Source organism: Diadema setosum, chromosome 9 (genome assembly GCF_964275005.1).
Source record: "Diadema setosum chromosome 9, eeDiaSeto1, whole genome shotgun sequence".
Lineage (NCBI taxonomy): Eukaryota > Metazoa > Echinodermata > Echinoidea > Diadematoida > Diadematidae > Diadema > Diadema setosum.
The window spans coordinates 27,201,774-27,226,110 of record NC_092693.1 but is presented as its reverse complement, the minus strand read 5'-3'; the positions used below and the strand labels follow the sequence as shown (position 1 = coordinate 27,226,110).

The 24,337-nt window shown below is 38.8% G+C and overlaps 1 protein-coding gene across 2 annotated transcripts in view; it reads left to right on the top strand.

Moving 5' to 3' along the window:
* Positions 1-23,918, top strand: part of LOC140233067 (transcription initiation factor TFIID subunit 4-like) — a 28,077-nt gene extending 4,159 nt beyond the window's left edge. Inside the window, exons 2-11 of one of the 2 annotated variants that reach the window (XM_072313186.1) lie at positions 1,363-1,782; positions 6,407-6,496; positions 7,217-7,612; positions 8,062-8,180; positions 13,474-13,652; positions 16,148-16,278; positions 17,793-17,918; positions 19,614-19,787; positions 22,732-22,812; positions 23,347-23,918. In XM_072313186.1, coding sequence (XP_072169287.1) covers positions 1,363-1,782; positions 6,407-6,496; positions 7,217-7,612; positions 8,062-8,180; positions 13,474-13,652; positions 16,148-16,278; positions 17,793-17,918; positions 19,614-19,787; positions 22,732-22,812; positions 23,347-23,451 — 1,821 coding nt within the window. In that variant the 3' untranslated portion in view covers positions 23,452-23,918. Of the gene's footprint in view, positions 1-1,362; positions 1,783-6,406; positions 6,497-7,216; positions 7,613-8,061; positions 8,181-13,473; positions 13,653-16,147; positions 16,279-17,792; positions 17,919-19,613; positions 19,845-22,731; positions 22,813-23,346 lie in introns of those variants that run through there. The other variant, XM_072313185.1, reaches the window with a different exon arrangement.
* The last annotated feature ends 419 nt before the right edge of the window (positions 23,919-24,337 follow it).

Sequence of the window (24,337 nt, the reverse complement as noted above, 5' to 3'; positions counted from 1 at the left end):
CTGCACGCATACCTCGAATTTCGCGTACGTCGAACCATTTTCTTCGGTCCCGACAAATTCGAGGTATCCGAAGTTGACTGTATATTGAAAGATACAAAGTGAAACATAAAAATAAGCATGTAGGAAAGTCTTCATCATCATCAGCCAACAAATGCAAGTATTGGTTGTTTATGGTTCATGATTTTGCTTTGGGAAAAGTTATGCCCTAGAATACTGGATGTGTTATTTCAGGTGGTAATCAAGTGCCCTCCATGTGACTAAAAAATGCTTTCCTCATCCAAATTTCATTGATGTTTAAAGAATAGATTAAAGATTGTGCTCAAGCATGCGCACTTCTAAATCTTTGAATTACCTTTCCTTTACACTATGACTGAGGCCCTACTTGTTAATTTTTGAACCCTTAATAAGTTTATGAAAGTTCTCTCTTGTTTCATTTGAATTTTGTTTCATGTTTTTTTAAAGAGGTAGTTTTGCAAGGGAAAGTAAAGTCTTGCCTGTGAAAAAAGAAAATACCAGTACATCATAAGTGGGAGAGACACAGTGAGAGCTGGAGGCTTTGCAAAAATGGCCTCAAAGCAGGATATCTACCAAATGCTGGAGAGATAGGAGTCTCTGCTGGTTTCATCTAAAATGCATCATTACTGTTTACAAACTTTCACAAATTCAGCATAAATTAAGGCTGCACACTAGCCAATTTTTTCTACTGGTGCGACCGGTCTGTTGGACCAGTAGTTACCCAGTTTTTTGTTTGTTTTTTCACTATTTATTGGTCCATTCCTGAAAAAGTTACTGGTCCGACTGTTATTTTTACTGGTCCGGGAATGTCGGACCAGTGCCAGTTGCAGCGTTGCATAAATGCTTGTATAACAAAACAATGTTTTTGTAAGCTTTTAACCTTTGTGGAATACTAATTTTCATGACAGACTTCTGTACTCTAGGCCAGGGAGAAGATAAAAACAAGATTTCTTTGTCATTTATATGCTTATGTCACTAAGAGTAGCAAGCATCAAATATCATTTTACATTTAGACCAAAGCAAGGGGGAAAATAATCTTGAACTGCTGAATAAAACACGTCATTCTAAGTTTGTTAGAGATATGCAGATACACCATCAGCACATCTACATGAATGGTGGTATTGTCTAACATCTTTTGTAGCTTATATTCCTGGTATTTAGGTTATAGATATGATATTGAATAATAACTTGACTACTAATACTCTAGGGCCTATATACTTTACTAGGCAGTGTGATAATGATAGACATTGTCATATATTCATAGTGCAACCTGGAAGAAACTACAGGTAAAAAAAGATAAAATAAATGTCACCATGACATTGTGCCTTTCTTTCCCCACTTTTCTAGCCGGGCTCCCAGATTGTGACATCCAATGCTCAGCCAGGGAGAGTGCTGTCCTCTGGTAGTGCCACTACAATCGTTAACAGTCCCCAGATCATCACGCAAACCACAAGAGCAGGATCTCCTGTAGTAATATCCAGCAATGTTCCAGTGGTGCGGGGCATCACGTCCACAGCAGTCTCAGTCAGCCCACAAGTTTCAGCGAAGACGTCTGTGACAGTGATGGGGAAGAGTCAGAACAGTTCTGCGGCAGCAACGACTGCCTCCTCCGGTGCAAGTGGATCTCATGGTGCTATGTCACCAGGTGCCATGGACAACGTGAAAAAATGCAAGAACTTTCTGACAACTCTGATCAGGTTGGCTTCCAATGCGAACCAGCCTCCCCAAACCGTGATGAATGTGAAGAAGCTGGTCCAGAATCTCATTGTAAGTTTTGCAGGTTGAAGGTTGGAAATCGTGGAGATAAGAGAGAGAAGTGAAGTTTCACAAAACCTAGGGAGAAAAATGAAGTCGATAAATGATGCGGACAATGGAACGCTAAGAAAGTTAAGGGGAGAGGGTTGAATGGATCGTACGATGGATTCCTTTTTTTTTCTCTCTCTCCCACAGTAATCCTTCCTCAACCCCCTCCACTTTACTGGTACTTTTTTAGCTCTCATTCCTCTTTTTCTTGCCTTTCTCTTACTGTATAGGCTCATTATATCTTCTTGTCTTACCGAGGGCTGCACAGTATAGTAACCCATTTTTTCTACTGGTCCAACCTGTCCCTGTGGGACCAGTAGATAGCCAGTATTTCTATTACTTCTCTGAACCTAAAACTTACTGCTTCTGTTCTATTTTTCTAATGGCCTTGACAGTTGTTTATTTTTTTATTATTTTTTTTTTGTACCAGTCATTTCTGACCAGTAAATTTGGTAATTCATGAAGAAAGTTAGTGGCCCGATAGTGATTTTTACCAGTCATGGACCATCAGAACAGTGCCAGTGTTAAGAGTTAACTTACCGAGCTTTCCTTCCCAATTTAACTCCTTTCATCGTTTTGATCCAGCACTCCATAGTCCACATCATACAGCGGCTTTATTTCTCTCTCTTGGTTTCATAAAACTTCACTTCTCTCTCTCTCTGTATCTCCATGATTTTTCAACCTTCAACTACTCCCTCGCCCCCTCCTTTCTGGTTTCATCTTTCTCCTCCCAACCATTCCGACCTTTTACCAGATTTTCACTCTATTCTTCCTTCCCACTTGCTCTCTCCTCTTTTTTTCCCGTATCCGCTAGTGCAACTTCAACTTCCAGCTCACTGCTACCTAGATTGTAGTGGTGTAACCGATCATTCAATCTGATGCCGATCCAATACCAATCATGGATGATCAGCGATTTTTTACAGATCGCCAATCTTCAGTAAAATTGGTGTATTGATAACCATTATGTAAAGCACACATAAATGAAATAAGGTTAGTTTTGCCAAACATTCGTTGGTCCAAAAATGTAAAAAAAAAAATGTTACTTTGAGGGTTCGTTCATTCTGTAAATGGAAAAAAGTGTTGTTTTCATTTCAAAGGTCCGTTAATCAAGAAATGAAATAAAGTTCGTAATTCCAAAGGTTCGTTAGTGCACACTTTTTTTTCCCATTGAAATTAGATTCAATTAATGAATTTTATTTACTTTTTGACCCATCACAATCCTTTTGAATAAAAAAAAAAAAAATTTTATTTTTGGGTTAACAAACCTGCGGAATAACAAACCTTATTTCATTTTCGGATTAACAAGTATACTTATGGAATACTAGTATTTGTGTTACAGAATAAAGCCACGGACAGTATGTTCGGATTAATGAACCCTCCCGGATCTTTTGTCAGTTTTGAATTCCATGGAGGTATAAATGTACATTTAGTCTTTGAGCAAGCTCTTTGACTGGGACACTGATTGATTTCTTGTTATTGTCATTTCTTGTTAAAGAAAGATAGTTACCAAATACCAGGAAACCACTGTTGTTTTGAACCAAAAGGCTGTTAATCGGTGTAGTGTGAGAAATATGTACCAAAATGATATTTACTAGGCAAAAACTTTTTGTGTGATTAGCAGAAAATCACATTTGGGCTCAAGTGCTTGTCTGGTTATCATCCAACAGTTGCTTAATTTTCAAATGACCAGCCATGTGAAGATACACACTTTTTGCTCTTCAAGGGCAAAATGGAGTGTAATATACTATAATTATAACAAAATTCTTGTTACAACAAAGTAAAAAAATCGGGTCCCAAAATCATCATTTTTATCTCTTTGTATAGTGTTCTGTTCAATTATAATGAAATTTCATTATAATGAAAGAAAAGTGCCAGTCCTACAGGCTTTGTTATAATTGGAGTCCAATTACATACTGTAACAAAAAGAAAAGAACCTAAATCTTCATAAAGTATGACAGATACTGACTGTTAACTTGTAGGTTATAAATATTCCATTCCTACTTTTTCATTTTTTGCAATACTGATACATCTATGGTTTGCTAACTTTGCTATACAAATGATGCACAGGATAGAGTGCGTTAGTGGAGGCGTAGCGCACTCGAGGGTATTTACAATTGTGAAACATGCACGAGGCGAAGCCGAGTGCATGTTGTACTACATTGTAATTACCCGAGAGTGAGCTGCGTCTCCACTAACGCCACGAAATAATCCTGTGCATCATTTGTTTTATAAAATAGGTCGAAAACTAACAACATTTTTCACGTACCTTTGTGGATCAAGATGTCCGATTGTCAAACACGTCGCACTTGGAAATCCCGCACATATAAGTACTGTACGTATAAGAGTATACGTACGCCACACATGTTATGCACACAAGAAAGGCCGGCCGGCAGCCCGAACTAGAAGTTGTTTACAGGATTGACAGCGCGTATAGTAGCGCGCGACGCACTTGTAACAACTGATTGAGTGCGCACTGCTAGTGCAAACATTGTGACGTCGGCCGTGAATGTTAGTGAGAAATTAATACAAGCACACGTGACTCATTTCAGCGCTTCCAATTGGCTACATTCTTGAACCCATTTTATAAAGATTGTTAGTGGACACGTATGCTTTATGTATGAGTGTTAAGTTAGGATGGAGCACTCATGTGCAGGTTACAGTAATTACATGGTGACATCTAACATAGAACTCATGTGAGAACATGTTCCTCATAGTACCCCCAATGTGGCATGAGCAATAAACTCAACAAGAGTTTGTGGTTAAACCCTGAATTAATGTAGCAAAGCAGTAAATGCAACACAAGGTGTTGTTATGCAGTTGTACACTATAATCGAGTATGACATACTAACTAGGAGAAATGACCAAAACCAATGACAGTAATGTCATGCTCTTATGATTTCTCAGGAAGGTTTTTATTGCCTAAAGTCTTTGCTGTAGCTGGAAGGATCAATTGTGCTTCATTAGCTGGGGTTACAGAATGCCATGTTGTGTGGATGTGAAAAATGGATCCACCTATCAGACATCTAGATGGAGATTATCTGTCTTGCTGGAAATTGTTTTTTTCCCCTCATGATAAACCTGTAGGATAGTTTAGTAGAGCAAAATTTATTAAGTCTTTTGATTGTTTTGCAAGCTGGGAATCTTTAACTTTTCACTGTACAAGTTGCTACACAATCCTAAAAGGTGCCAGGCAATGTTTAATTCTAATGTGGTTCTTACTTTAGAAGTTGAAGTTTAATGTTCATTATATGAATCATAACAAATGGTGTTGTAGTAAATAAAGACATTTTTTTTTTCATATAAAGCAAGGCACATATTGTAAGAGGTTGCCAAAACATTTTGCAAAGTTGTTGAGTGAAATGAGAGAGATATAGAGGGACAATTTCATCGATGTGAGCCAAGTGGAAAAAAGGGGCACCATGATTCTTTCCCATGTGGCCAAGGCCATTAGTTGAAATATCTCCATGCTACATAATTTGCATTCTCCTCTACTCCCTCTATCTCACTTTGGAATCACTCTTAGTAATGTAATCACAGCCAGGGATTTATAGTCTCCAGGATTACAATAGGGATGTTCATTAAGGTGTAGAATTCTCTCTCACCTTCCAGTTGATGCACTGTCTGCCTTGACAAATTGCATAGAAAAGGTAGCGAAAATCCTGCAATCTCATTGGTCGAGCGTTTTGTGTTGATTTTTACTAGCTGCACATTGCCTCACAGATGATAGCCACTGTGAACATGTCTTATCGCGCACTTGTAGCAAGAGTTTGCATACTTAGCAAACATTTCTGTACTCAGGGGGAGACATCTATTGGCTAGCAAACCATGCATTCAGTAATTACTTTGCCTTACTAGGTATTCAAAAGCTTTTAAAATTTTGATCTCTGTATAAAATACAAGTGCTCTGCATGTATGTTTATGCATAGTGCTTAGAAGTGGGTTTAATATACTGTACATATAGTTGTGGATGTATCGTAAAGGAAGCCCAAACCCAAAGAGAAATGTGGATTGAGTGAAAGCAGCAACATAAGTAGAACATATCAGTGAAAATTTAAGGAAAATCGGACAATCAATGCAAACGTTGAATATTTGTAAAGTTTTGGTGTTGGAACCGCTGGATGAAGAGACTACTAGAGATTATGATGTATGTGTAGACAACAAAGAAATTATAAAGGGAATTCCACAAAAATTCATTTTTCATGAAAATTACACATTCCATCAACTTGATGCTGACATGTTAATGTCAAGGGTAGCAATTATTCCCCCAGCTTTCTGAAAGTGATTCATTAAGTGCTCTTTCATTGTGCTAAAAAAGTGATTTTTTTTTTTTTTTGGTGGAATTTTCTTCTTCTTTGAGTGGATAAATTCAGTATCAGAAAGCAGTCACTTATCATTCTCTGCATCAAACATTTATCATCAGGTGATTTCTACATTTTGTATATGTATTTCTCGTAATGGCAGCTGACCGCACTCAATGGAGAACTCTTAACTTTGGACCACACCAGCATATGTGTATGCAACATGACGCAAAGAAGAAGTATGTGTGTGTCTTATTAATGTATTTGTGTATTTTTGTTATTTTCATTAGGATGCCAAGATTGAGCCAGAGGAATTCACTCAAAAGCTGCAGAAGGAACTCAACTCATCACCCCAACCTTACCTTGTGCCTTTTCTCAAGGTAAAATTAGGCTGTTGACACATGCAACATTAGCCTTTCCTTGTTTAAAATAAGCAAAGTAATTCTTATAGCAAGAATTGTACATCAAAATGAAAATAATTAGAGGATTTATGTCAACTAGAAATTTTCTCAAAAGAGAAAGTCATTTATTAAAAAAAAAACAAAACACATGAACAAAGAATTCTGTGAATGCCTCAAGGTAATTCTGTGGTCATGCGACTACAATTTTGCCTACTACACAATGCAAGACCTGTGTCTTCCACATATGTTTTGGCACAACTGTAGAAGCAGTACTAGTATATTATATATCTGCAATGTATTTATCTGCAATATATCTGTTTGTCTTTTAATAAAATGTCATGTGGAAAATGTAATGCCATTGTGTCTGATGCACTTGGACAATAAATGTCCTATGATGTCAGCAAAGCCAGGAACAAACCATTATGCCAGAAACAAGAACATTTTGATAACACAAGACAATGATTAGTACAGATGCGAGCAGTGTCGGCCATCTGACCAAGGTTGCCATGTTTTCAACAGGATGGGCACTTGCTAGAATGGCAAACAGTTACACTGGGTAAGTGTGATTTTGTGAGGAATTTGAATTATATGAATGTTGTAGATCTGTTAGTGGTAAAGCAGATTTCCTACTTACCTGGTATACAAAATGCAGGTTGAAGTAATTTGGTATTACTGTCATTTACACTACTTGTGTATCAGAGGAGTCTACCCCTGCTGAGACAGTCCATGCAGAGGAGCCACAGCAGCTCCAATATCAGCTCTCTGATGACGCCAATCCCGGCCAACCCAGTTGCCACGCCAACAGCCACATCCTCAGCTGATACTGCTGCCTCCTCTTCCTCGTCACCTGCATCCAGTAAGGTGGCGAAGGCAGTGGGTGTGGCGAAGTCAGCATCTTTAGGGACGACAAGCACCCCATCAACAACCTCTACCACTGTAACCACCAGCCGAAGCTCCTCCAGTAAGCAATCCCAGCAGGCGTCACAGAAGCAGCCATCCAGCAAAAGTTCAAAAAGCAGCAGCTCATCTGGACAGTCCCCCAGCCCACAGGGAAAGCCTGGCGTGTCAAAGCCTGCAACACCTTCATCAGCCAAGGTTGGTGTGATTTGTACATATGTAACCCTGTGTTACAAAACCTGTAAAGAGTCACATGGGGGTGTTTCACAATTTAAAGATAATATGTGATGCATCATCACAAAAGCCATGTAATGTTAGGGAAATAATTCTTTGATTGTGGCAGATATGAATTCGCCAGATGCTAATCTTTAAAAGCAATATATAATTGATCTACTTCATTGCATCGAAAGAAAAGAAAAAGAAATTAAAAGTTAAGAAAACTGCATAGATTATATTGTAATGTGCGTATTTACACACTTTTTTTTTTCATTTATGCCAATTAATTAGACCTTTCCTTTATTGTATAGGTAAGTTTTCCTTGAAACAACATAATGCAGCAAGTGTTGTATGTTATGCTATAGGCATTTTATCTTTTTCCGTGCAATCACTTTGTATTCACATTTTTGTTTAACTATCATTATGTGTAGTCATCAAGCAAGTCATCATCACGGTCGTCAGGTAGTAAGACTGGCACAAGTAAATCATCCAGCAGTCGATCGACATCCTCCAAGAAGGACAAAAGCAAAGACAGCTCAGCAACTTTCAGGTAGACATGACTATTTACATCATGTTTATATGATTAGAATTTTGTTTCTGTGGATTCTGTCTTTATGTGGAGGACTTTGTAACTTATATTATCAAATGTCAAAGTTGTCACATATATTGAAACATTAGAGCTTGACCTCACAAAAAAGTAGAAGAAGAAAGACTGTTAATCCAATGTAGCCATAAAATCCTGAAGTCTAATTTTTGAAAATCATCCACATGGGGGATACAACTTCCATCTGTGTGAATTTTAGGCTATGAGAAGAAGGGAATGTGTTCTTCTTCTTCCTTTTTTGTTCGACAGTGGCAACGTAAAGGGAAGGTATAGTATTGGTTGAGATGAGGATTGAGTTTTTATAACTTTTTGCCAGATACTAAGAAGCCACAATGTTACAGAGTACACAATTCTTAGAAGGATTCAAAGATTATTTAATGAAAACCGGTTTTGAAATGGCTGAGATATCCAAAAACAAATAAAAACAAAGTGATCCTAATGAAAAGGTAAGTCCTTTTATTAGAATCCCTTTGTTTTTTGATGTCTCGGCCATTTCAAAACCAGTTTTCATCAAATACTGGTAAACTTTGGTTCCCTCTTAGGATTACATGCTCTTTCATATTTCTGTAGAGATTTCTCAAAATTTCACACACAAAAAAGTTGGAAAACCGAAGCCCCATCTCCACCAAACCTATACCATCCCTTTCACTTCAGATGTATTCATCAACAGGGCTCGACCTTAACTTTTTTTCTAGGAAGCCAGCCGGGCTCCTCAGGGACCTTTTTAGGGAGCCAAATTGAGTTTGAGGGAGCCACGTTTCCCTCGGTCACAATCAGCAGTAGAGGTCTAGTGGTATCAACCTGGTGGAGAAGATTTCATTTAGATATAACATGCATTTCTCCACAGACACAACAAGCCTGAGATACCTTGTTCTTAGTCTATAACACACAGTGTGTGTGTGTGTGTGTGTGTGTGTGCGCGCGCGTGCGAGCTGGTCACCAGGGGTGGTATTCTGAGGTCGTAATTAAGTCTGTAATTAACTTCATGATTAAGTCGTGAAGTTAATAGGCCCTTAATCATGGGCAAAATCGGTATTCTGAGGACGTAATTAAGGTATGATTAAGTCCCCTGTAATTATCTTAGGTCCCTCCCATCTAATTGTTATTCCATCCAATCAGACGCGTTGTTAGAAGCCAAAATGATGATTACACGCGCAAATATGCCCTCAATGCGCGCTCCTCCACGCCCCCTATAATTACAACCCAAGAGCTCTGTGCGCACACTCCGGTATTTGATTACAACCCCTCACCTATACGCACGCGAAGATCTCAACCTCTTTGCTCACATAAAATGACAAAATTCCTCGAAGATCGGCTATATTTCTTTTTTTCTCTGAATTCTACGGATACCATGATAACAAGATTCAACCGCCCCTCGGTTTCCGAAGACGGTAAGCATCGTTGTGGCAGAGAAAACACGATGTAATGCGTGATATCGGAGTAGTTAATGACACTCTTTGTATCATTAAGTTTTCCATTAACTTTCATACTTAATTACACCCTCAGAATACCGATTCGTAATTAACTCTGTGATTAAGTCCTCTCAGGGGTGCACGCGCATTGATACGCGTAAACGCGTAGGTCCTTCCCGCCAAAACGCTTGTTGCTATGGTAGTTAATATACCCCCTACTTAATCATGCTCTCAGAATACCAATTCGGTAATTAAGTGCTAATCAGACACTTCATAAGCTCTCAGAATACGGCCCCAGCACATTTCTCTCAATGCCTGTGTACAAGACTACATAAGTTCTGCATAAGTTCCTCCAGAAACTTGCTGGGCTGGTTATGGAAGCTTCCACTATCTAGCAGGGGAGGGGGAATGCTTTCATCTTCTCAAGAAAGCTTCTGTGTGAGTGAATGCAAAACTCTGTTCGGTGTTTCCAACTATTGTTTACTATAAAACATAATCATGCGTTGTTTTCAGGCTTTTTCATTTTACTGGATTTTAAACATCAGTATTTTCCGAAAGTACCAGTATTCCAATTTCTTTTACCCTGACTGGAATCGGAAAGTCTGCTATAACGATGATCGCAAAATGCCGCGCTGTGTGTGGTTGCGCCAATGTGCAAACACGTGGTTGTACTTAAAAGGAATGCGTTTTTTAAAGGAATGCGCCATGTGCTCCTGCCTGAGGTTACTGCAAGTTCGATGGATCGCATGCGCCATAGCTGAGCTGATGGCTTGTTTACGGTAAACATGCAGTGTACATTCGATACGAGTCATTACGTCTTTCACGAGGAAAACATACAAAACAAACAAAAAACACCTACGAACGAATGTTAATAGCCAAAACTTTGAAAAGTAATAAGCAGTTATGATGAGCATGAACTGAAATTAATATTTTGCTGTCTAACCAGGTGATGACTGCATCTCATTGGACCTACTCATAGTGACTTTGTCTGGGCATACGAGACCTTTTAAGTATTTCTGTGATTGCCTTTTTAATTGACTGATTAATCGATCCTTTTTTGTTATTGTTCAGGGAACAGAAGATATTCGATTAAGTACACTACATTCGACTGTTTGATGTTTCCTGCTATGCGCAAAAAGAAAGGCTATAGAATCACGATATCTTTGCAATGATTCCTTTAATTCAACTAATGAGCTGGTTCTTCGATCGATATTTCCAGGATATTTACACGCTGTTTATTCCAGTGCGCGCATTCTTTCGTCTGGCACGCACCTGGGTGTGGCACCTGCTTTTGTGGAAATTTCCACAAGGGGAGAGGGGTGGGTGTCAAGTTTCTTCGAGCCGAAGAGACTGCGCGCATGTATTCAGTATTTCACAATCTCTTCGCTCTAATTTATTGTAATTCATGCTTTCCCCTTATTCTTTGCTGATATTGAACATTAACTTTACGAAGGTTGGTAGATCGTGGATCTTTTCGTTGTGAGGTGTATGTAATTTCTTTTTTTTTTATCATTCTTTGGAGGGGAAAGAAGAGTCAGAGGGAAAGAAGAATAAGAGGGAAAGTGAAATAAAACGAACGGCACATACGCTCAGCATGCAGTAAGCTGTCTTTTTACCAGCATAGTTTTCATCATCACTACATATCAGACATCACTCAGATCATTTTAGCCTTTTCCTATCAACATTAAGAAACACGCACAGTCCCTCGAGATAAAAACCGAGGAAAATAAATAACAAATACAAAGTATCAACACCTTCTCACACAAATATTTAGAAAAGACAACACACGTCGCTTCGATTCGAAAAAGTATTGCAGCAAAGCGGAGAAATCGCCGTTACGAAAATAACAGTGCGAGACACTTGAAAGAATTACGTTTAAATATTTCTAAGTATAAAGGGAACGGATAAAGTGATATAAAATGGAAGAAATTGAAGAAATCGAAGAAATAGAACGATAAGTTTAGTAGTAAGTAGGATTAGGCCCCATAGCAAAAGTTTGCAGCACCGGAAGCTACGCAAAAATTAGTACACATTGGAAACTCTGTATTGCGACGAGATCCTTGGGATCGTCAATAAACGATACAAAACAAAGGAAATTAATTCATTTTGACCGGAAAATAGTTTGTTATAAGTATTTTGTTATATGAGATCTCCTTTAACAATAGGCCTAGAAATACATCGAATTTCCACGATACTCGGGAAGGAAAGTTCGAACGCTTTTCACCTGCACATACAATGTATACTGCAGTGCACATCAATACACGAACAGAAACTCACCTCTTCCTTGCAGAAAAATGATGCAATAACGTTACAAAAAAAAACACACACAACACTCTAAAAATCATTTCATACTTGGGAGGCAAGGGAAAAGCGGAAGAAGTAGAGGAAAAGAAGCAGACATTGCACAACGGAGCGCTTCTACCCCGACTCAAAACGAAACAAGGTACTGTTTATAGTGGCAGCTGGCTACAGTGTGTAGCTTAGCTACTATACTCACGCTCCCCAGCCGGCCATACATGGGGATACCACGGCGATCGATGTAGACATCAGGGTCCGTAGGCGACAGAGATTCAGGCGCGCGAAGTTCCGTTCGGTGTACACAGTACGCAAGCATCGAATTGCATGTGCGCACACCATTCTACAATAGAAGATACGAACACACACACGTCGGGTACACACAGACACACACACATGCGGGCAACGTGGGCCGGCTGGAAAATGAAACATGTACAGTGTGTAGTCTATATTGCAATTGCAGGGATAATAACTTCGAGCGTCAGGGCTCGCTGCGCGCGCCGGGGCCGCTCGCGCTCGTCAATATTGTGAGTGTGTACATAAACTATGATTCTGTCTTGCAACGTGAGGCTATACGGTAAAAAACCTTAAGGAGCCAGCCGGGCTTTTTCCATACATTTCTGGGGAGCCCGTAGCGATTCTGGGGAGCCAATGGTCCCCGGGCTCCCGCTAAGGTCGAGCCCTGATCAAGAACGTTACATTTGAACAAATTTAGATATTTGTTTTTACCACTAAATTACCATTTATTCACTTCAAGTCAAAATTATGTCAAAAACATGTTCATCCTTCCCAGGTTTATGATACAGAAAAGAATGAACACAATCCAAGAAATATCAGAATTGCTATAGCAACTTAAAGGGCTGGTTAGTAACGTTACGAAAAAAGGACATGACAAAAAAGTCAATGTCTTGTAACAAAAAGTGTGCAAAAATTCAAGTTACTTCAAACAAAGTGTTGCATTAATTTCAATTATTGCATCATGACAAATGTTCATGCAAATTTTTTTAGCAGTTCGACCAATAATTTTTTAGCTAGACCCCCAAAAGCATGGTTAGTAACGTTACGGTTAGTAACGTTACATTTGTCCGGAGTAATTCCGCAGGTCATTTCACCCTTTTGTAATTGACAAAATGTCACATGACTTCTGGAGTGTATAAATGTATTCATCTTTTACCCTTTAGCAAAACTTTGAGGAAAAAATTTCAAAGGAACCCACTGTAATTTGCATTTAAGTGAATTTCAGCGTCCCCAGTCCCACATGTACATTTTAAATGATGGTTTTAGATCTCACAAAATCAATGAATACGAAAAATAAAATCTACTGGATTTGAAAGACCCTAATGATTGGTGAACATCCATGGCATTAGTTGATACCTAGATTAAAGGGTAAGATAAAGAGGCACATTTCTTTTATCCATGTCATGTCCACCTAACTGCGGAATTGCCCAGATGCAGATTATTTGTGATGAATTGTAAAGAAATAATACTCTGCAATCTTGTCTGTGTCAATTTGTTTTTTTCCAACCCTTCAGTAGCAGTCGAGATGATGATGACATCAATGATGTGGCCTCCATGGCTGGCGTTAATCTGTCGGAGGAGAGTGCTCGCATTCTTGCCACCAATGAGGCCTTTGTTGGCACGCAACTTAGGTCGTGTGAGGACGAGAAGTTCCTCCACCTCTCCCCGCTACGTGCCCACATGAGCAAGATCTGTAAGTATGCCGCGAATTTCTTTGGCTTCTGTGTGATGCTTTCTTCATTGTATGAGCAGGCTTTCATGAGTACTTCCTTCTTACTCTCCTACTACCCATGCTGATGCAGCACTATCACACAATCATTGTTTCGCTCTCCACTAAAATGTGAACATGGCCTAACGGTAACCTTATTCTAACCTTTCCTAGTTGTACTAGTACTGACCTTATTGAAAAATTGCCTCTATAATTTGCTCCTATTTTACCCTTATAGGTCCATATTAAAGGTAGGGGATACCTTTTACAGACCTCCCAAAATGCAGCAAAACATTAAATATGAACCTCAGGGGACTTGTTTAGGCCACTGCTGAGAAATTTGGAAGTCAACAGTTATCTACAATTTGAATAATGCACAAAACTCAACTACTCAGTAGTTCTGTGTGTCAGCCACACTTAAGCCTTTTTGTTGCAGTCTTCTGTATTTTTTTATCTATAAACACAAAAGTATAAGAGCTGATGTAATAACATATAGAGTGTGTGGCAAGAATGTATATAGAAATGTTTGTAAGTTTTGATAAACTTTCTTCACAAAATATACATGATGGACACACATGCAGTGCATGGGTCTGCAAAGGTAGCCTAGTAATGTACTGGAATTTACGGTGAGCCTCGAAAAAAATTCAATTCAAAATCTAACGGTCAATAAAAATGTACTAAATGTTACCTTCCACTTTCAATACTTTATGGGAGTTTCTAAAATGGTACTCTCTTCAATATACCACTGTATTTATACAACTCTTCATTTAACCCTAACTAGGCCGGGGGGTGGGGGGGGGGGGCCCTCCGAGGCCTAGTAATGTACTGGAATTTACGGTGAGCCTCGAAAAAAATTCAATTCAAAATCTAACGGTCAATAAAAATGTACTAAATGTTACCTTCCACTTTCAATACTTTATGGGAGTTTCTAAAATGGTACTCTCTTCAATATACCACTGTATTTATACAACTCTTCATTTAACCCTAACTAGGCCGGGGGGGTGGGGGCCTCCAAGGCCCCCCCTCGACGTTTCACGTGATGTATCGCTATCGCGAGAATCTATCGCCGCAACGTTTCATGACTTTTGACACCAAATTTGCGATGCCCGGGTGTGCGGTTCCGAAGTTGCGCATAAATATGCACGTGCATGTCAGACCCAAAATTGCTCAAAAACGTGAATTTGTGTACAATTTCAATGCAAACTGCGTTTACAGGCAAATTTCATAAAAGCATGATTATTTTTTGGTTTTATTGATTAAAATCAATTAGTAACGCATTTTCTTGTTCAGAACAATGTCACGGACAAATTTCATCGAAAAAACAATGAAAGACATAAAGTCGAAAAAACAGAGAAATACATAAGAAATTCAAAAAACAATAAAATACTTAGGAAATTTTTTCTGATTGCGCAATTTTTTTCTCTTACATTTGCTAAGGACACTAAAAAGAATATTTACACAAAAAATGTGCCTGTTTTGAGCTTTATTTAGTGATTTATACCAAATTGTCTGATTTCATGCATCATTATGCATAAATTAGCATAATTTAGTGTAAATGATCATTTTTGAAAAAATTAACTTCATGGTACTTTAGATTACATCATAGGCAATGCGTGTGCCAATTTTCGTCGCGATCGTGCGGTCGATGGCCGAGATCCGGAGGGGGGGCCTGGGAGGCCCCCCCGGCTCTATCATCTACCTGAATAGCCCGGCCTAGTTAGGGTTAAGGCATGCAAATGGGATTCCCTACCTTTAAAGCTTGTGATATCTTTTGAGTAGGATTTCCATTGGAAACAACAGGCTTTTGTTTGTGTACACCCATCAGAGTTGCAAAATTACTTCTATTGTGAGAATATTACACAACTTTGAATATTTCTTTCATATGGAAAAGAGCAAAAAGTAAAAAATCTTAGAAGAAATATTTGTTATGTGAAGTTCAATCATATTTTCAAGTCATTTATCATGCATCATATTGTGTCATGAAAGTTAATTAGGCTGCATTTTGTGACTAATTTTTACTAAAAGAGGCAGCCAGGCACCTATTGTACCTGTTTATAAATTTCAAACTGCACTTTCAGATTGAGTGTTGTCATTGGTGTATTCAAGAGCAGAGTCAAGTCTGTGAGTGGTTATTCTCCTGAATAAGAGAGAACCCCTCCCCCCAAAACAGACAAATAAACAAACCCAACAACAACAAAGCATTAACATGAGGATTAACAAAAGCCTACATGTTCATGAGACAATGATTTCATGCATGATTAGTTGTTCACTGCTGATGATTTGTGTCAGGCTTCCTTACCACCTATAAAATGCTTATGGGCCACTTACAGTTCTCTCTAATAAATTGTGTGTACACTTGTCATTACAATGCTTCTTCCTTCTTTGTTTCTTTATTGTTTGTTTTTTGATGAAGGCACACACATTTTTTCAAGATTTGTCTCCCCTCTTTATATGTCATCCCCCCACCACCACCTCTCCAGGTACCAAGCATGGTGTAGACTCTGCTGCACCTGCAGTGTTGGATCTAGTGTCACAAGCAGTGCAGGAGAGATTAAAGCAGGTGGTGGAGAAACTCAGTGTCATATCTCAACATAGATTAGAAATATACCGGGTAAGCTAGCAGTGATAAAACAATAAAGATTGTTATTGTTTTTTTTTCTGGTTGTTTGTGTAGATGTTTCTTGGTATTTTACAGAAGTGTATTCTCTCGGTATTGGTGAGTGGAAGTGTGGCATAGTTTTGACATGTTAATTTTCATGAAAATGATCAAAATACATAAATATTTTCTAGGTCTTTCATGGAACCTGTGTCACAGAAAGAGATGCAGTGCAATTGTAGGCAAATCCTTGAATGGACATGAAGCTTCATTAAATACTATGCCGTTATTTTCATGAGGGTTCAATTTTCGCGAATTGCAGTTGGATCGTGAATTTAACAACACGCAAAATTGTCTCCATGCGCTTTGTTAATAGAGCATTAACGTAAGCGTCGGCGTCGATATGCGAAAACAACATCCGCGAAAATGTCTATGACCTCGTCATTCGCGAAAATAACGGCGTATACAGTATATGTTCCAGTAGTAGAGTATGAAAATTAAGCTTCTTGCCCACTGTAACAACCATTACATAAGACTTAGAAATTTCCTTGTTTCTAAAGCCAAACAGTTTCTTTATTTTATGTTGGATTTAGTCATATGTATTGATCTTGTGTGTGAACATCTATTACTTTCGTTTAGATTTGAGGATAATTTCTGAAGTCTGTCACATGGCAGTAAAGCATATTGCACAAGGCTTGAGGCAGACATCAAAGTGAAAGTTGCTGCAGTATCTCCAGGAGTGAAACTTTGATTTTTTCACTTTGCATGTTCTGGATAAACCACCATGAGTTGTGAGTTTAGATACAAAATTTATGGATGCAGTTAAAAACAATTTAAGACAGTAGAATTGCTACTGAAAATTCAGCTGTTAAATGCATTGCTGTAGACACCAAGAGGTTGATTACTCACAAATAAGATGGACACTAAGAGTAATATGTGTTATGCTCAAGGGAAACTAGCTATCACCTGTTGTCTTTAACATTTTGAGATTTTTTGGTATGTTCTTCAAAGTATATATGTATTTGCAGGGAATCGAGCCTGAAAATGATATGCATTTATTTATTTGAATAAAAGTACACAAACTGGCTTCTTTCTGTAGTAGCATGTTGCCACACATTAGGTATCCAAAAATAGGTAATTTTTATTGTACCCCAGGAAAGAAACCATGGGAAGTTTTGACTAAAGTTTATGTATGCTGTCTCCTCAACATACATGAAATGCAAGTGCACACAGTGCGCACTGCCTGCACTTCTATGCTCTTCAGTCTGTGATGTACTGAAATTGTGTGGGAGGCAGGCTGCAAGTCCTAAGGTCAGTCGTATAATGTGTGTTGCCAGGCCACACGAACTGGTCTTATGGTTGGAAGGTCGTACAACCTCAGGTCGTATAGGGTGCGGCAGGCTTTAGATAACTTAACTTTCGCTAAGTGAAAATTTTAGGCTGGAAGGAGAATAGATATGTCACTATTTTATGAATGTATCATTTGAACAGGACCATAAAAGATGGCAATCTTTATTGTTTGTTGACAGAATGATGCAAGATACCAAGTGATGAATGATGTCAGGTCTCAGATGAAGTTCTTTGAGCAGCTGGACACCTTGGAGAGGAAAAGAAGAGATGAACAGGAGAGAGAAATCCTTTTAAGAGCTGCTAAGGTGAGCTCTATCTGCATACAGTATATAGGACCTAGTGCTACTGCAATTGTCAACTTAGGGAGTCTTGTCAGTTCGTCAACTGTGGGAGACATTGCATAATACTACAGCTTTTTTGTAATCTCTCAAAGAAAGATGTCGCAAAACTGCAACAGTTGCAAAATTCTGCCGCCTGGGTGTTAACTTCCACTAAAAAATTTGATTCCATATCACCAATTCTCCATTGTTTACATTGGCTGCCAGAGCAAAAAAAAAAAAGGATTATCTTTAAGATTCTGTTATAAGTACATAATTTAGTTCACTCACTTTCCTGTGCATACCTGCTTTGATTCTATTCCCAAATACAACCCAACATGAAGTCTACGTTCGTATTCAGATGCACTGTTACGTCAAACACCCAGAATAAAACATGGATGGGGGCCATCATGCTTTCTCTGTTATGGGATCGAAACTGTGTAATGATTTACCTATTCAGTTGTGCCAACTGTCACCTACAGAAACATTCAAATCCAAACTTATGTAATCTACCTAAACTACAATAAGAAATAGATTTTTATGCCTCTGCCACAAAGTGTCGCCGGAGGCTTTATGTTTTTTGGTTGTCTCCGTCCTTCCTTCCATCCGAAATGACTTTTGTGGACAGCATAACTTATATACCATTTGAGGTATCATAATGAAATTTGGTATGTGTATAAAGATGTATGAGAAGACTAAGTTGCGCTGATCAAATTTTTGGTACATATGGCCAAGGTCAAAGGTCACAGTCAAACTATCAAAATTTCACTATTCCTCACCCCATCCCCCCATATCTATGTAATGCCTGAAGTTATTTCCTTGAAACCTTGTGTATACATGTATTACCCAATAAAGATTGTCTAGAAAAAGTTTTGGTCCATGAGGTCAAAAGTCAAAGTGCAAGTGAAAATGCTAAAATTTCACTTTTTTTCCATATCTCAGAAATGGCTCGAGAATCTGCCTGAAACTTGTTACATACACATGTACTGCCTGTTAATGATTTTCTTGGGGCTGTGTAGGTCATGAGGTCAAAGGTCAAGGCCAAAGGTCAAGGTCAAATGCTCAAAATGTTACTATTTTCCCCATATCCATGCACTGCCAGAAGGTGTTTTCTTAAAACCTTGTGTATACATGTGTTAACCAATAAAAGATTTTCTTGGAAAGTTTGGACCATGGGTGAAATCCTCAAAAATTGGGTAGTATTTTTTAATCTCTGCTCAAACCTGAGATTTCCAAAGGAATATTGAGGTGAACTGCATACATTTGCAATTATTTGACTGTTTACAAAGGCCAGTATAGTTGAATTTGTCTGGACCTTTAAAAATTGAAGGTGTTTTGAAATGTTTTAACAGCCACAATTTTGAATAGATTCTGCACATGACCCTTTTTTTTTTCTTTTAATTATTGCATGTATGTGCTGCTTACTTCAGCCAAGTCTCCTATGGTACCACATTCAGCCAAGTCTCCTATGGTACCACACATATTTCTGCTACCACTTTCATCATATGAAAAAAATCTTCTCACTTTACAATTTTTTTAGAATCTTACCACAAACAAAAGCTGATGCCTAGCACTTTATGCACATATTGTATGGCAAAATTACACTGAAATTAGAGAAAGGGGAAAAATATACATACAGTAGCCTATTTGAATTATGTTTTTGTCCCTCCTTTCCCACGGCAGAGCCGCTCAAAGCAGGAAGACCCTGAGCAGCTACGACTCAAGCAGAAAGCAAGGGAGATGCAGCAGATGGAGCTGGAGCAGCTCCGCCAGCAGGAGGCCAATCTAACTGCCCTGGCTGCCATTGGACCACGCAAGAAGCGCAAGCTAGACTCTCCAACACCACACTCATCTCCAGTAAGCAGAATGGGACCTGTTTGCTTGTTAGCGTACCTGAGCCAAAGGTTCAAGTGAGCTGTTGCGATCATTCGTTGTGTAGCGTCTGTCATGTGTTATCTGTAAACTTTTTTCAGTTTCTTCTTGACAACCCCAGGAAGGGTTTTCACCAAACTTAGCAGATGGCATCCCTAGAGTAATAGGTTCTCAATTGTTTAACCCTAAAAGGAGTGTGGGGGTGGGGGAGGAATCTGCCCTCTTCAATGTTTAGCGCAATAAATCTGCAACACGTGAAGGCCTCGTCATGAGGCTTCTGGCCTTTTTTTATTCAAGTCTCACACAACTTTTGAGACTAAATTTGCAACATCCACGACTACCATTACAAGGCCATGTCCATTTTTGGAGCTGCATTTCACGCCAAAATGGGCACAATTTTGCTTACATTTCCTGTGGAAAACACAGTTCTTTCATAAAACTCATAAAAACCTGTTTATTTCTACTATTTATCACTTTAATTGATTGATTATATGCTGTTTATAGTAGAACAGTGGTCAGTGACATTTTCCCATGGAAAAAAAAGACAGGGAATATGTGACAATTTCCAAGAACAGTGAAATATTTAAAGATTGAAATGACTTTTGGGAGTTTCTATGATGTACAGTTGTTGAATATGTTCCAACGGATATACAGGCCAAAAAGTAGACTCAATGCTTTTAATAAGGTGGGGGGGGGGGGGGGGGGGGAATCTGCCCCCGCCTTCTCGGATTTAGCGTAGCTAAGAAAGCCCACCCTGATGGTGCCCCTTTGGGGCGCTATGTGGGGAGGGGACCAAATTGGGTCCCAAATTTAACTTTCTCATCTTCCTCTGGAAAACATATGGTCAAATTTTTACCCAACTTGGAATACAGTGCACTCCCATTATTATGAACATGGTTATAACAAAATTCCAGATACAACAAAGTAGAAATTCTGTTTGTTTATTGCAGATGCAGGTGTGCCCACCCCCCTTTGGGGCCAGGACTAAATTAGGGGCCCGTTTTCGTATTTTGATCATTATTTTGAATATGCATGAACCCCCCCAAGTTTTATATGTTATTGTGTTTTGGGAATAGTACGTAAGAATGCTTGGAAGGCGAACTTGCGATACTCATGTGATCACTAGACCCCAAGGTCTCTTTTTTTTGTATAGCGTTTTCTATTTCTTATGATATTGACCTTCAGCTTGATAGCAGATAAGGACAAAGTTCATGCACAAGTTTTTTGCAAACTAATGTGGTCAAAAGCATACTAAGTTTGACATGATGAAAACCCTAATTAAGCATGTGTTATCTTAGAAAAAGCATGTACTAGATCAGGGTGCTACATAACTTTATTTTACCACTTGCCCGGTTGGGCAAGTAGATTTTCAAATTTGCTGCAAAACACTTGCCCGAACATTAATTTTTCTTGCCCGAAAAGAAAGTCCAAAATATAAGGAAACTAGAAAAGCACTCTGAGAGCACAGACCTCCGCCAAGCATGCAGCTCATTTCCACCACTGATCTTGTTCTGCCATGGAGTTATCAGTGATTTCCACCCATACGTACTTGTAATAGCATTGTGTGCTGAAAGTCACCTGATTTCCCAATATCGAAGCCTTTGTTACGTCATAAACCCTCAGCTGCATGACGCGCCTCGCCCTAGCAGAAACTAGAGCATGCACTTTAGTGCGTGCATGCAAACCTCAAATACACGTAGTCTGAACTCCCAAGTTCATTGACCCTACCTGCCAAAATATCAAAAATCCTTCATAAATTCCCCCAAAATTCTCAGATCACTACCAAAAGTTAATCGTTTGTTACTTGTGTCATTCTCAACCTTTCCTGCAAGTTTCATCCCAATCCGTTATCTACTTTTTGAGTTATTTTGCACATGGACAAACAAACAAACCAGCGGTAACAAAAACATAACCTCCTCCCTTGGCGGAGGTAATAATACAGAAAATCATGTGTTAGTCAAGAGCTTGATAATACACAATAATTGGAATAAACAGCACACATTGATTCACACGCTTGAGCACATTGCAGTAACAAACTCTGTCCGATCAAATGTTGCCGCTGCATTGCATTGGGGCTTCTTCACATATGGGTTGGAAAGTTGCTGAAATGATGAAGATTTCTATAAAGTGTGTTGCATCAGTAAACAGTGATTTTCTTTGGGCTTCGGTATGGTTGACTTTTGGGATTGTTGGGAGGGGAGAATAGTGAAAAACAGGTAGCTTGAAAACTTTTTACTTGCCTGATTTGGGCAAGCATTTGTTCTTATTGTTCAAAAACACTTGCCAGAATTTGATTTTCACTTACCCCACGCAATCGGACAAGTGCTTATGTAGCACCCTGTAGATTATTAAAATATTTTTGAGGCATGTACTGTAACCACAGTAATGTCAATATGTTGATGAAAATAAATCAAGATAACCGAAGGAATGTGTTTGAATTATAGTCAGTGATTTTCGACACGGAAGAATTCTTTAAGCTTAAAGGATTATCTATGTTATGCAATTACTTGTCTGATTTTTTGTGTGTTTTTATACCTCTGCCATGAAGTGTCGCTGGAGGGATATTGGTTTTGGGTTGTCCGTCCGTCCATCCTTCTGTCCGTTTGTAATCAGTTTTGTAGACTGCGTAACTAAACAACCATTAGAGGTATCCAAATGAAACTTGGCATGTATGTACACTATGTATGAGTCAAAGTTGTGCCTATCAACTTTTGGTTACACATACTCAAGGTCAAAGGTCATGGTCAAATTCTTAAAATTCAGATTTTTTTTTTTTTAACAATTCCAAGATTCTGATATTTTCGATGAAATCAAGAGAGTATATGGTAGTTGTCACCTGAGGGAGCTTTCAGTGCTGTATTTGAAACTCTCGTGTGTAATTCATAAGTTGAATATGATTACCAGATACTTTACTGTCTCTATCATACAGGGTGCCAGCAGTTCTTCGTCATCCTTACTGAGTACCTTAACATCATCTGGCCATAACACAACTCCATTCCTGAGGACGCAGGTGCGTTGACATTTCTTGTGTCGCCTTTCCTGTGGCCACTGTATTTGTATGAAGACAGCAGATAGTGGAATATCAGCATGCATAGACTTTCATCTCTAAGCAGCCACATGCTTTAATATGCAGTGCATCAATTTATGCAGTGCATGTTTTTATGCATATGTTTCATGTGTATGGGTAGGAGGGTCCAGATACCTGTATAAGGAGGTAAATTAGCTGGACCCAACAATCTCATTGTGACAGGAGCCCCCTGTATAAACATCCAGACGTTCCCCAAATCCCAATTAATTTGTTTTTGTGACACTTGCAGAGTGATTGATTTGTAATGTGATCTTATAAGTTCCACCATTTCGTTTCTAATTTTTTTTTTTTCAGGTGCAAGTTCATGAATATGCAGATTATATCACACAAATGTGGCGCATATATACACTCATCACTAGCTTTCCTTATAGGACTGTGATTGTCACAATTGAACCCTGCATATTAAGTGACCTAGTTTAAGTGCTCACACTTTTTCGATCTTTTATTTCCATGCAGTTCCGTCGAATCAAGAGAGTGAATATGAGAGATCTCCTCTTCCTGTTGGAGCAAGAACCAGAGACCAAGAAATCCACATTGCTCTACAAGACCTACCTGAGTTGAGCAGCCAGAAGCATTCAGAGTGACAAGCAGCCCCATGCCATTGCAGTAGCCAATGTGACAGTGCTCCCAGAATAAAACCAAAACAGAAAAGAATTTCTGCCTTTGCTTGTGAGGTGATCGGGAAGCAACTCAGGAGATGCTACCTGCGGATTCAACCATTGGTCCTGTAAAAGTTGTCTCAGTCTTTGGTTCCCACCTTGCTGTTACTCATTTCCCCCCCCCCCCCCTTGTTTTCTCTCTGTTTAAAAAAAAAATGTAAATCAGCCATGGTAATGCAATATTTCTACCTTGCAAGAGATGTGCAGCAAGATCAGTTTGTGTCAGTACAACTTGGAAGTACATATAAAGCAAGACAGGAGGGTGTTGACTCAAGAAGTTCACTGGAACTTCCAAAGAGAATTACTTCTCCAACTGGAAACTGCCTGTAATAGAATGCAATCAAACAAACAAGAAATTAACATTATAAATCAATAAAATGGAATTAACACAAGAGAGATGTGAAACTGTTTTCTATGTTTTCACAATGAAGTGATATTGATCAGTCTCACAGACACCAATAGATTATATGATGTCGAGGCTTCTTAAGTCTCATTAATGTGCACACAAATGTCTTCACTCAGTTTCTTTTCTTCAAATGAAGTAAAAGGGAATATATGGTATCCTTTGCATCAAACTTTTAGAGTTATCATAAGTTGGCATTAATCTTTTCAGTAGTGCAGATAGGATCCTTAACTTCGAGGATAAGCAAACTTGGAGGAAAAGCCTGTAGTAAAGTATGGGGTGCAAAGTGTCACAAGTTCTCTTTCGTCACAAAATTCCAATGTCATGACGAAGTTGTTTCTTTGTATACAAGTAAAAGCATCAATTCACATCAACCAAATGGCAA